This window comes from Chaetura pelagica, unplaced genomic scaffold (genome assembly GCF_000747805.2).
Source record: "Chaetura pelagica isolate M959 unplaced genomic scaffold, ChaPel_1.0 scaffold139, whole genome shotgun sequence".
Taxonomy (NCBI): domain Eukaryota; kingdom Metazoa; phylum Chordata; class Aves; order Apodiformes; family Apodidae; genus Chaetura; species Chaetura pelagica.
This window is the reverse complement of record NW_009970717.1, coordinates 7,060,414-7,072,889: the sequence shown is the minus strand read 5'-3', so window position 1 is coordinate 7,072,889 and position 12,476 is coordinate 7,060,414. Positions and strand designations below refer to the sequence as shown.

Sequence of the window (12,476 nt, the reverse complement as noted above, 5' to 3'; positions counted from 1 at the left end):
GTAAAGAAGGGAATGATTAAGCAAACAGAAGGGATTTTGAAAGATGATACAAAAAGAATACATTTCAGCACTGGACAAATTAAATATCAAGAAGTCTAGATAAATAAGTAGCTGGAAGAAATCTTCCACATTACAGAGAGAAGTGAACAAAAACATTTCTAGACAGGTTGCATCAGGCTAAGTGGAAGAGGAGGACAGGAGTTAAGAGTGCAAATTCAAAATGACTGGACATTGAGCAGTAGTGTTGGAGGACAACATAGGGTCAAGTAACCTACTGGGATTCAGGGATTTTTCAGAATGGCATCAAAATCTAGAGTAGGAAAATGAGGATAATGTCAATAGTCTGCGTAGTGTTGGGGCACAGTTTTTCTTGTGACATATGGGCTGGGAACACAGGAGAAAACATTTGCAAAAACAAATAAATATTAAGTGACTACTAGACAGCAGGCTGGAGAGAGGGCTACCCTTCAAGCAAATAAGTATCTGGGACTCAAAGGAAAATAAGTCCTGGAAATAAGCCAACATAGAAAGTACAAGCATATGAATAAATTACACTCCTGAACCATTTTCCTCAACAGAGATGAGACTATAACTGCAGAGAGTTCTGTGTGAATCCCCTAATCTTTTTTTCTTTAATGTATCAACACCGTTTTCATTCCAGTAAGTTCAAGAGATGATCAGCCCTATAGAATTTTATTGCTTTCCAAATGACTCTCTTTCATATGCACTTACTAACAATTTTACTTGGATAAATGTATAGCTCCTTTTAGCATGTTGATTTTATTGGTTCACTATTTTAATGTTTCAGAGCAGAAGGAAAAAAAGATATTTTGTCTAAATAATCCTGACATTTTGATTCGTATGCACAGATGGTTAGCAAATTTTGTAGTAGCCAAATCAGTTTTAGTCTTGCTGACAAAAATCTTAAAACCTCACTTGTCAGTGAGGAAATTGGTAAACTGATCACAAAACTCATTCCACTCTAGTGGAATGACCAAAGCAGTCATATAACTATTATTTTTCTCTGAATATACTTCAGCTTTATAAATCCCTTCTGTTCATATAAACTGCAACTGTGATACCAGCTCACACATATTGTGCAATTGCTATTAAATAGGGTTTTGTCTGGTGCAAATTGAATATGTTAAGATCTATAGTGTGTTATCTTGTTTAATTCCACTTTAAAAATAGAACTTCTACAGATGCTAGAGGCATATGAACAGTATGGGTTTCTTAACTCATGGGATTAGAGTGATATTTTGTTACATATCTAACAATTCCCCTCTTCATTACTCCTCTAATCAGCTGTGCTGTGTCAGACAAGGAGATTTAGAGGTTTTGAAATTTAAGATTTCACATTTCACATGTGAGGAACTGTAACTCTTTATGTACATATAATAAAAGACTCCTCAAGCCACAGAAATTTTTTGCTGGCTGCACCACAAAAGTAATACCTGGCCATCTATTCCCCACTACCCACCCACCAGTTTACACACTGTCTAGGCTGAACAAGACAATGATGATTTAGGGGCCACTCTGCAATGAACACCATGTATGGAAACCACAGTGTTTCCAGGCAGAACTTAGTATTTCAGTCAACTGAATGTAAACTAGGCAAATGTCATCTCCCAGTTCAAAACCCAAAACTTAATTTGAGAAAAGAGATTGAAGCATTTCTTCATATCTTGATCTTAAAATAATTGTGTGAAGTTTTTTTGAAGTCTGAGTGTCAATTGCCTGTACTCCATGTTGAAGGTGGAACTCCTTGGACAGTTAATGACAACATGTGATAAACTACTCTTGGAGAAGAGTGAGATTAAAGTATATTTCCTTGGGGTGCTCCAGCAGCACATTCAGAGGAAAAAGACACATTCTTAGGCACAAGACTCCGATTTCAAAATTTACAATAAAACTGAAATCTCTGTAAGTCCTGATTTGATTTCAAGGCAACTGCAAAATGCCAGCTGAAGAGAAAAAGTGTAACTGGAAAATCACACAGCCATTCCCAGCAACAACTGCTAATAATTATTTTACAGAGCTTCCCTGAGTAAGTTTTTCAAGACTAGTTCTGGAGACATCATTACTTTGTTTAGCTTGTGCTTCTCTCAAGAGCCTTTGTTTGAGCTTTCCTTCCTCTAATGTCTGCTGTCTGGTTACTTCTCCAAACCTATATGTACTCGATGTAGTCAAAGCTCTTACTGCTACTGTTTGTTTTGTAATTCAGACCTTAATATCTATGGTAAAGTTCACACTTCATAGACCACATTGTGGAAAAATATTAACCTTCACTTGTAGAAGAGAGCAATAAATTGTGGGTTTATGGCCTTTTTCATTGCTTGCAGTGCTTGGATATTTGCTGTTAGCAGAAGCAGATGGAAGAAGTCTTCAGAGGATAGGCAGCACTGCAATGGGTTTGTGGTGAGAATTTACCAGCTGTAGTGAGAATTGCTGTTACTACCACTGAGTTGCTGCTGACCTTCTAAGCACAGCCAAAGGGTTATGAAAGGCAAGGACACACACAGAAGTTTGCATCAGGACTGCCCAGATCAGCTGATCATAACAAATCAAGGAAACTAAACAAAAGGCAGGAAAGGAAGACAGAAAATGAGTAAAGGTGAAAGGACTGGCAAAAATACAGGTTTACTAGGTGGGCTGACGTGGAGTGCAAGAATGCTGGGTAAACATCAGATCTGGAAAAGCAGTGAAGTGCCTGTGGGTCTCTCCCCAATTTCACGCTGAATGATAATTTCTGTTCATAGAACTTTTCCTGCACTTAGACAAGTGTTTCTCAGCTGCTTTCAGATTATAAAGCAGGCAATCCATTGTTTTATGTACCACTGAAATGTGTTTATCTGGAGATTAAATACACAACTTCATGTATTTCATGACCTTGGTGGAGAGAAACAAAGCAATGAACTCACCCCTCAGAAGCAAAGATAAATGTAGAAGCCTGCTGCCTACTGCTATGCAGTGTATCCAGCTCTAATTACGTGATAAGTGGATGGACTCAGTATTAAACATCTTTTGCAAAAGTTCTTGAACAAAGTGCTTACACTGGTTATGCAGATAGATTGCTGAAAGCTGCACGAATACAAATTACCCACAGAGTAGGAATCTGGATGAGTACAGGGAACGTTGGTCTTCCAAACCCTGCTTTTTGCTGAACAGTCCTCTCTTTCAGTCAATGCACAGAATGAACATATTTTCCTCTCTCTCTAAAATTACTTCATTCTTATGTGCAAAGTTACAGCAGCGTGTTTGCTTTTAGGATCATTGGTAATTCAATCCTGAGTGGTGCTGAGCATTTCTCACCACATGAGAAATCTCAAACCAGCTAATTTTGATAAGAACTGATGCACAATACTGAAGAAAAAGAAAATAACAGAAAGGTGATTTCATTGTCCAGATTGCAAGACTGTTTAAATAAGTCTTCTAGACGTCCTTAATTTGGTACCACCTCAGCACAACTCAGAAATATGAACAAACACTCCTCTTGATCACAAGCATTTTTCCAAGCTTTTTGACAGTGTTTAGGTTTAGGAGAGAGACATTTGGGATCCTAATTACACCGAGAGACAAAGCAACCTATGCTCCTACAACCAGCTTTTTAAAATCCAGTGGGAATTAGATGACTTTACATCTATTTTTTAAGTCAAACAAGCTTTTGTTTTTTATCTTTGACATCTAACATGGTACAGTTAGAACCTTACTAAAAATGTAAAATACTGTGTTATTTTTGCAGTGAGAGCAGAATGCTTATCATCATAATTTAGAAAATAAAATATTTATCATTATTTAGATCATTATTTCCTTTCACATGGATTTAATAAATAGCTTTTTATTTGACTAATAGATGCTCTAAACTAAATTAATAGATACTTTGCAAATGGACTCTAGTAGAAGCACATACACAGCTACCTCTGCCTCAGGTTAACATGAGAGATCATGAATCAGTTACTGGACAACTTGACCTCATCTGTTTTCACCAAAACTGCTGGCTTAAGACTTGTGGGGAAACAAACATGACTATCACATGAGGTTAAAGACAAAGCTTATTTATTTCAATAATGAAATAGATAACCATGACACATATGCAAAGCTGTCTTCTTCCTGCATGGTCCTGACTATAAAAGAATAAAAAAAATATCAAGGGCATAATCTGTGCTCTGTATCTATGAGGGTAATAGAAGATGTAATGATTTTAAGTTCTAGCACTAGAAGTTTAGATCAGGCTACACAGAAATTTTCATTGTTAAGATGTGATTTGGAACACACTGAGAAGTCTTTTGACTGTTGATCTCTGGATGTTTTAAGAATAGGTGGTACAGATACCTTACAAGGTTGACATAGGAATAGCAATCCTGCCTTGATCCCTTCTCCTCTACTTTTCATGACCAAAGAAATTACCTTTGAATTTTGCCTTTCACAGATGAAAAATACACCAGGCAATGTCTTTCAGTTGTTTTCAAGGCAGCTTTTGGGCACCTGGAGTTTCAGATATGTCAAGTGTGTTAGTGAATTGCTACAAGAGTGGGAAGCAAAAGTAAAGCTGGGTGAAAAGGTCAGGGCAAATATTTATCTAATGAAAGGTCAGGGCAAATATTTATCTAATCTAGGAAGTTTCTGAAGGGTAAGACAGGCTTCAGGAGCCTTGCTAGCTGTATTTACAGCTCCAGAAAAAAACAAGGATGGCCAAAGAGCTCATCTCTGATGATCCCAAGCCATCACAAAGGTTACTAACAATTACAGAGGCTGCTTTGTCCTGCTCTTTTGAGTTCCTATATGAATTTCCTTTCTCTGCATGTGAATTGTCTCCCAGTCAAAAAATGGGAGTAAAATGGAAATTCTATCATGCATTTTGTTCATATGATTCTCCTAAAATTCTTTTATCCCTTTCACAAAACTATTTCTAGCAACAAAGCAGTAATGGAGAGAGTTTGTTCTATTTAAGATTGGCTCCCACAGCATTTAGGCCATAGTACAGCTCTGGTTCTTAACTATTAGCCTGGCAATGGCTTCTCATCTGTTCAGTTCTGTTTGTTGCTGCTCAGGTACCTCAGCTGTGTCTTGCCAACCAACATCCAGCATGAGAGAGTGGTATGTGAAACAGGAAAAAGCCAACTCAGCTTGTTCCCACCACCTTGCCGAGCCAGACTGGCAGCTCCTGCTGCCTTTGCCTCTGTTCAGCCTGGTTTACACACTGACACCCTTCCCAACAAGAAAGTGAAAGAGGGCTGGTACCCTGGCCGTGCTCCTGAACTGTGTGTCAGTTGAAGAACAACCCTCTTTTGCTCAGTTTTGCACACAACTACAGTCCTCATTAGTGATTTCTCCAAATAAGACAAGAGTCTAGAGAAGGGAGTTGCAGAATTAACATTGACAGAATTGCTAGTGTCCAAAGGCAGGGTCCGGGTCTCTGGCAAGACACACATAGAAAGGAGAAAGATCAAGTAGGAGTTCCAAAGGGCAATATTTTCCCTTTAAAACAAGATAAGGATCAGGAATGACTTCCAGACCATAGAAGAAGAAGAGGTGAAATTTGTTGTTGTTTTTAAATGCACAAGTAGTGGACAGATATGGTCTGTGTTGATAAGGTATGTCTAGCACAGAAAAGATCAATTTTATGTCCAAGAGAGAATTCTTTGTAAAAGTAGCATGGAAAACAGATCCAGGAGGAAACCTAAAAGTGCTTTTAGCTCAGTATTTGGTTCTCGTTATGATTTAGGCAATATCAACAATCAAGACAGGGACTCTCAAAGCTACAAGCGTGTTTCTTAACAGCCTGAGCTGAAAAATCTCTCTCTCCAGATGGTGCTCTGAGTCTTAGATCCTATTTGAACCATGAGCAGACAGACATACATATCATACTCCAGGGGCTGTTTTACCCCAGTGGGTGTCAGAAGACAGTGCTGGAAGTCATCATAAATCATGGTGACAGGCAGCCTATTCACTTGCAGGTCTCTATAGGAACTGATGAATCATTTATTAAAGCACACACTAGCCATTTATTACTCTTTTATAAACCATTCATCAGTAGGTATTCAAAATGTAAGCAAATCATATTTTCATTTTCAAGTCACAGAACCAGTATATCTCAGATTTCACTGTTGTCATATTTTGTCGAATCACACCAATTTCATTCTGCTCACGGGAGGCAAGCTTCTTTCTTTAACTACAAAATTCATTTCTAGGATCATATATTCCTAAAATCTAATTTGCAAAAAAAATAATTTATTTCCCAAATCTTATTCTCCTGATCATAGAATCAGAGAATCACTTAGGTTGGAAAAAACCTTCAAGATCATCAAGTTCAACCATTAACTCTACTCTCACAAGTCCATTTCCCAAGTGCTACATCTAGATGACTTTTAAACACCTCCAGAGATGGTGACTCGCCCACCTCCCTGAGCAGCCTGTTCCAGTGTCTGACAACCCTTTCAGTGAAAAAGTTCTTCCTAATGTCTAGTCTAAACCTTGTAAAAACACAATCCTAAAGCAGCCAATCTCAAAATAAATAAAAGAAGATGCACTCTGAAATCAAACCTTCTGATTTACCGATTTTGAACTTTGTACTTCAGAAGTTATCTTTTGGAATAGGTCTTTCAAGCCTTGCAACGTGTATTGACTGGTATTTAAACACTAACTACTTCAAGCAGTAAGTCAAATCCAGTGGCATTAGCTCTATTAGTAGATAGACATGTTCCCTCCTCCTACACACTTATTTTAACTAGATCATACGTTTCTAAAGAGGCCTGACACCATCCATCCAAAGACTGATTTTTCTGCCTTGTTCATGGAATAAGAATATCACTGAGCAAGGCATATGGAAGATTTTTCAGGTCATTAAGAATTATCTGTTATCAAATTGCTAAAATTAGGCCAGGAAAAAAAAATTAAAAAGCTAAAAACATACCTTGAAGAGAAACCCAAGCCTTTTACAGCAATAGGCTTTCCTTTCCTTCTAAAATTACCTTAAAGTCAGCATCCCTGATGATTACTTCTTATCTTTTTGGGAGTATTCCTTAAAATCTGCAGAGCCTCAGGAAACTTTTACAGCAAAATCCAAACCAGTTGTTATTAGGTAAAACTTTTGACACTCTCTAATTCTCTCCAGATACCAGAGGGGAAAAAACCCAATAACACAACAAACCCAAACCGACAACAAAAAAACAGACTAAAAATAAATGTAGGGGAGAGAAGGGAGCAGTGTGGGAAGGATAAGAAACTTGGTGTGTGCTTTTCTTGAACCAGAAACTGTGCTGTAGCACTAGAACACTCTGCTGCAGGCAGTGAATTACTTTTGATTTGGTTTGGAGGGGTTTTCAGACTTTTCAGCATTCTTCAGCTTGCAGGGAAAAATAACAACAAAACAGCTTTCCTGCAATTTCCACCTGCAGGTTAACTTAAAGCTTTTAAGACTCAAGCTTTCATTACAGCTCTCTACACTAGCTCACAGATGAAATACCGAAGCCAAGATGAAACATGTTGCTGTCATCCATGTTCCTGACCATCAAAAGCCCTAAGCTAGAACGAAGGCAGGAGGGAATTGTCTATTTCCCCCCACAGGAGCAAAAAGAGAAAGTTACCAGCAGCAAAATAATTTCACAGGTTTTCATTCTCTGATTGACATCTCCTGACAGAAATTTTTACCTTGTGGTTGCATTTTGTTTGGGAAATGATACACACAAATTCATTAATGTAAAAGAAGAAAAGAGCAGCTCCAGGAAGGTTTGTCACATTGAACTAAAAAGATGTTTTCAAGTATTTTCTTCCATTAAGAAATCTTTTTTTATTTAGAAACAAGCTAAGTATAATTTAATGCACAATTGTGTAGAATACAGATGGCAAATTCTTACCTCTTTTTTGGTAAATTCTGGTGGATGGTCATTTTTGTCATCGATAAGAATGGTGGCAGTTGCTGTGCCTGTTAGTCCCACATCAAGGCCACCCATATCCTTAGCTTCTATAACTAGCTCGTATTTCGGGGTATCCATAGTCTGAAAAAAACAACAAAATGAAAGGTTAAAAAAAGCCACCCATAATAGATTAGCTCTACATTCAATTCACATAAAAAAAAAATTAAAAAATTCTTTAATTAGACCTGTTTCAACATAGCATAGAAATGGAGCAACTATCAGAGTGTTTCACCAAAAAAAAAGAGGTACAGCTTTCTCTGAGCTTCAGCTGCTATGATGGAAATCTTATTGGAACTCAATATGAAGGAATACAGGTGAATATTGGTAAAAACAACATAATCTATCCTGTTATTAAAGTTTAGGAAAGAGAAAAGAAATTAAAATAAATCTGCTCTTTAAAAGTAAACTCTCACTTCAGTGCACCAATACTTCATCAGTGTTATGATGGGTGCATAATTAAATACTCATATCACAATCTACCTATAAATGCACTTTATTTTATTAAATCACATTCATTCTGCCTATGAGCAATTAGAATGGTAATCTAAGTTTTCTTCACTGTAAGAGACTAGAAAGCAGTTTCTAAAATGGGCACCAATTGCCAATTATTGCACAAAGCAAAGGTGTGCAGTAATGTTAATGATTTACATCTATGGTATCCAATTCCTATGTCATGGTTAATTATCTGACTGCCAACCAAGTGTACAACCAGACAACTTAAGTCCATAGCAAAAGCCATCTTTAATTTCCCACCCCTGAAAGACAGACTTGAAAAACAGTTTGTGGCCACCCCTCTGCAATGGGAATGTGACAGCATTTCCAACCCCCCTCTCTTGCATCAGGCATGGAACATGTCTGTTTGTAAGCTGGACAATGGAGGCAGGAATGTTTCCCATCAAAGGAAGCTGTTATCAGCATCAGATCCTGCTCTGGTAGAGCATTTTGACATGTGTATCACTGGAGACAAGCCTGGTCACCTATTTAAAATGAATATTTTTCCCAGCTGTATGGCTGTCTTATATGGAACCATCTGCCCAAAGACCATATGTGCTGCATCTTCAATGGAGGGCACAGATGGGAAAGTGCTGCAGTCACCTTTAGAGCTGTGTGGTGACAGTCACACGTGTGCTCAGGAAGGACTTTTTCAAAAGTTCTTTGAAAAATAAGTCTGGATCTCAGGTGCCAACTGACATAACAGTGCCTGAAGGGGTGACTAGGGGCTTTTTTAACCTCAGACCAGCTCTGTCAGCCAACTGAATGTCCAAGAAGCAAGGCTGCATATCTTGGACATCACTCATCCTGTGTCCTTCACCTGACTCTTTTCCAGGGAATTAATATGCAGAGAGACAACTGGTGTGAAACCCTGAACACAGTGATCTCTCTTTACCACTCACACATACACTGCCTTACAAAGCAGAATCAAGGAACCTGAAAGTAGGACTTATCTCCTATAGCAGAGAACATCTTGCCATGTAACATTTTAAAATACTTATTTCTAATGTCTACCTTAGCAAAACAACCTCTTGGGCCAACAATCTGCTTTGCAGCCAAGTGATTTGAAAATGTGCACTAAATAGTGCATTTTGCATTATGCATTTTCCTGGGTACATCACACCACTTTTCTTGGAGCACGTGTAAGGAAGAGATCCCAATTCCTTAGTACTTAGATCTTGAAGGATTTTTAGGCCATGAGAGAAGCAACCATATCAGTCACTCATCACATCAGCTATTATGGAGCAATATATATCCAATGAGTCAAGCCACAAGAAATATTTAGTTCTAAAAGCCTGTGGACTACTAGAAGATCAGGTGCCACTGCCACTTAGGGGAACCTAAAAATTACATTTCCATAAGTCTTACAACATTATTCCATTAAATTAATCTCAGAAGGCAGCAGACCCAGGACAGGATTTTGATTTATAACATCATATAAATATATGTGAAGAAATATTACTGCTATGTCTCCAGCACAAATTCAGATTACAGAGTGCAACAAAATTTACAGTTTCCATATATTTATTTTCTAACATGTTTTCAATGTATTAAAACCTGAACTGAGCTTCTCTCTCCTCCCCTAGATGTAACTTTTTCATTATTTTGATTAGGAAGTGGTTATTATTGTATGGAAATCTTGCAAAGCTATTTATCATTTTATGTTTATAAGCCTTTCCGCCCAGAATGAGGCTCATTTTTACTCACAAGTTGGCCTTTTTTTTTTGTTTGTTTGGAAACTGTCCCATTTTCTACCAAAAGCAAGCCCATTTGTGTCAGGAATCATGTCTGCTGCAGCAGAAATTTCTGTGACAAGCATCTAATGTTTAAGCTCACAACACAATGTGAAAAACATTGAATTTTGAGCATTATTTAATATCATTATGAATACTTCACACTTTCCTGCTATGCAGCACTTTCTTCATCTAATTCTGTCACAAAATATTTGCTTTGTTAGAGAAAACAACTCCCAAGAGATCCAAAACCTGAGAGCAGAAGCGTGTTCCCATCAGCTGCTCTCCTTACACTAGGAGATTGCACATAAAGGACTCCTTAGCATTTCCATCTTTCTAAGCCCAGTTAATTCAGGTACTAGCAGTGATTACTTGGATCTGTGTGATTTATCACAATACTTGTAAATCCTGGGATGTGGGAGTGGTGATCTGTGGACAGAGCACTTTGGGACCCCACAGTTGTTCAGGCTGTTGTCCCACTGTGACACTGCCTGTCACTAAACCCAGGCACACTGCTTCTCAAAGCAGTGGTCAAGTCCCTGAAGCACACTCTTGAAAAAAGAGTCCAATTAATACCATTTAGATATTGAGAGGTGAGCAATACAAACATGCAACCACTTCCAACAAAGTGAAACTACCACTGAAAGGGTAATAACTGATTTTAATAAATGCATATTAAGTCACTGTTTGTGTGGCTTATTATTTATCAACTGTGACTTTGTGGGGTGTAACATTGTTGAGAGTGTTTATAGAAATACAGCAGGATAATTATTCCTTTCCCCATAAATTTTCACTCTACTCCTTCAGCCACAGCAGGGGTGACATTGGCAACTGGTTTGGTTTGCCAAGGAAGTAAGCTGTGTCTTGAGTCTTCAAAGAAGTTCCACCCACTGCCATTCTAACCAGCATTAATGTTCCTATCAGATTTCACTCCCCTGCTGCCTTGACATAACTGGTTCAGCACTGGTAAACAACAAGGGGCCAGAAAGGCACTTTTTCAGATTTCAGATTCCTGACAAAGCCAGCACAATCTAATCACAACAGAGGGAAATAAACAGTTCAGTGCAGATACACACAGGTGGAACAGACTAAGTTATTACTTTAGGCCTTGCTGAATGAAACCAGATAATGATGGTTTTCTGCTGAGTTTTAAACTTGTAATATTTTCTATGGATACAGTAAAAAACTCTCAGTCCCCTAAACAAAGCAATCCATGGCTAGTGTTTCACATCACCAGCAGCAAAGGCCCACTTCTTGGTATGGGCTACAAGGTATTCATGTGCCATTTAAATTCAGTGGGAACTGACAGCATCCTCAGTACAGTGAGATGACAATGTAAGATGGAAACAAGTGGAATTACTTGCATGATTACAAGGAAGGTTTAGGACCCTTAAGCGACCTCTGGTATTTTCAAGTAAGTCCAAGTCCTGATTTTCCAGTTACTGATGTGGACTCAGAGCCTTGGTATTGCTAGAACAGCAAATCTCCTCACCAAAGTGAAGAATAGAAATCAGATTCTGACACTATATTAAAGAAGCATGTCTTTGCAGTGAATGATTAATTGTTTCTTCATTTATTCATATCACCAGCCTGGTACCCAACTCAGTATATTTTGTAGTTTCTCTTTCAGTGAATTTTAGGATTCATCTAAGGATTTCAGACTGGGAATCCCTGCCTCACATCAGCTTAAAGCTGCAGACAGACACACAAATCTGGCAAGGAGCAGGAACCATCTTTTAAGTGTCTCCTCCCATCTGGGAGTCCCCCATGAAGTGCCTTTAGTTAAGTCTTCATCCAGGGCTCTTCAGTCATTTTAAGACACCTATGAACTGCATGTCCAGAAAAAGGCACACTCAGCATCATAGCACCCAGGCCTTGCTTTGCTGCATCAGTATTTCATCTCTAGAAACCTGGAGAGAACAGAAATTTACCCAATTCACACAGTGCTCTGTTGCTAAGATCAAAACAAACACTGTTTGGGAAACAAACACTGAGTAGAATGTTCAAAACTCTTGTAAGGGCTCTAACTATCCTTCCAGGCTTCCTTAATGCTTCTTACCAATACAGAGGTTTTTGTACTATTTTTGTGGATATTCTATAAAAAGGCAACAATGCCTCAAAATTCTTAATTCTGTTTATAAAACATGCATTAGAATGTATCAGTTGTGTGTTACCATACCATAATTATTACTAATGCTTTTATGATATACTGCTAACCAGAAAGAAATAATGTTCCTAGGATTGAAATAATTTCAGTTCATGCAAAATAAGTGATTGTGTTCATTTAAGGCAATAATTGCATATACTATGTACTGTGTCCTATTAGGACACAATC

The 12,476-nt window shown here is 38.1% G+C and overlaps 1 protein-coding gene across 1 annotated transcript in view; it reads right to left on the bottom strand.

Moving 5' to 3' along the window:
• CDH13 (cadherin 13) overlaps positions 1-12,476 on the bottom strand; it is a 417,908-nt gene that overhangs the window by 68,281 nt on the left and 337,151 nt on the right. The window contains exon 8 of the mRNA XM_010006203.1: positions 7,857-7,997. Coding sequence (XP_010004505.1) covers positions 7,857-7,997 — 141 coding nt within the window. The remainder of the gene's footprint in view (positions 1-7,856; positions 7,998-12,476) is intronic.